The 1,438-nt window shown below is 34.0% G+C and overlaps 1 protein-coding gene across 1 annotated transcript in view; it reads right to left on the reverse strand.

The window, feature by feature from the left end:
* Positions 1 to 1,438, reverse strand: part of niban2b (niban apoptosis regulator 2b) — a gene marked incomplete at its 5' end in the record, with an annotated part of 45,391 nt that overhangs the window by 42,452 nt on the left and 1,501 nt on the right. Inside the window, 2 exon segments of the mRNA XM_014023995.1 lie at positions 402 to 507; positions 589 to 717. Coding sequence (XP_013879449.1) covers positions 402 to 507; positions 589 to 717 — 235 coding nt within the window.

The following is a 1,438-nucleotide window of genomic DNA, read 5'->3' on the forward strand; positions in this document are numbered from 1 at the left end:
ATGTTTATCAAATAAAGTCTAATGTTATAACTAATCAGGGATCCCTTTAAGAACACCTCAGTGAACACATTGATAAAGCTTTTTCCAAATCCACCAAACACATGTAGACTGGAGAGTCAAACTCCAATGACCCACTGAGCAACTCCACAAGGGTAAAGATCTAATCCACTGTTTCACAGCCCAGGTAAAAAAACATAACAAAAAAATAAAAAAAAACCACAGCTCCTCCTGAACCTGAGGGTTGACTCTCAGTTGGAGTCTCCCTTCCAACACCCTGGAGTAAACCTGGGATGTACTCAGATACATGCCGATGGATGAAAATTGTCTCTAGGAGTACAATCATTTGATAAAAATGTGAAACACTTCACATTAGCAGTCTGAAACATTACTGCTTTACTTACCAGGCAGGCTGTTACTAATTAGATCAAGGTACTGTTCTATTGAAGTCAGCACTTTGTATCCAGCACAGTTAATGGTTCCTTTAGGGTGGAGGCGTTTCTCAAAGGACTGAGTGGAAAAACACAGAGCATCATTATCACATCAGTGAGTAATACCATCTTCATCCATCTGTACAACTGTCTGTCTTACTGATTTGTTGTCGTAATAGTTGATGTTGTAAGAGTCAGGGACAAAAAAGTAGCGGTTCTTCCATTTCTTGTTTTCCTCAATGTTCTGAAAGAGGGATCCAGAAAAGATGGACTTGTTCTCCAAAGGAATCTGTGGAAGGCAACATTTGTATTTAAAACTGAAAAATTATRTAGCAATAAATTTAATCAAAAACGGACTTTCATTTTTGCTTTCAGATATAACAAAATCAAATTTTATGATGTATAGAATTTATGAATGTTGTTAAAGMTACTTTCATTTTTCTGTTCAATTTATTGCTGATTGTCTTAAAGTTAAATTTAGTTAAGACTCTACAAATTGTAGACAATGAGGAATTTTTCAATATTTAGTTAATATTATTGTTAAATTCTCTTTTCAAAAGCTTCAAAATAATAGTGTTTATAAAYATTTGGGAACTTATCACCTGGCCTGACAATAAGTTAGTTTTGTTTATGAGAGTGACAGTTTGAAATCTGATGTTTTACAAAGACGCCAAAAACATTACGAGAAGAGATTTCTCGATGCAACGACAGCGAGCAGAGGAAAAATAGTCAAATTCCAAGGAAAATATAATAGGAAGATTTTATGATATTCTAGTTACCAGGATTTAGTAGTGTCTGATACCAGCATGTGTACTTGTACAAAAAGGACTGATCCTAACACCGGTATCAATACTCCATTAAATGAGTTACAGTTTAAATGGAAACTGTAACAAGTTCCATGTTTAAGACATTTAAACAAGTTTGAAGAAAATCAAATTTGTAATTTTTATTTACTTTAAAATGTTGCAACAGAGTACATCATGCTGTATAGATTAGATCCAGTCCAAGGA

The sequence above is a fragment of the Austrofundulus limnaeus genome, unplaced genomic scaffold, assembly GCF_001266775.1.
Source record: "Austrofundulus limnaeus strain Quisiro unplaced genomic scaffold, Austrofundulus_limnaeus-1.0 Scaffold402, whole genome shotgun sequence".
Taxonomy (NCBI): Eukaryota; Metazoa; Chordata; class Actinopteri; order Cyprinodontiformes; family Rivulidae; genus Austrofundulus; species Austrofundulus limnaeus.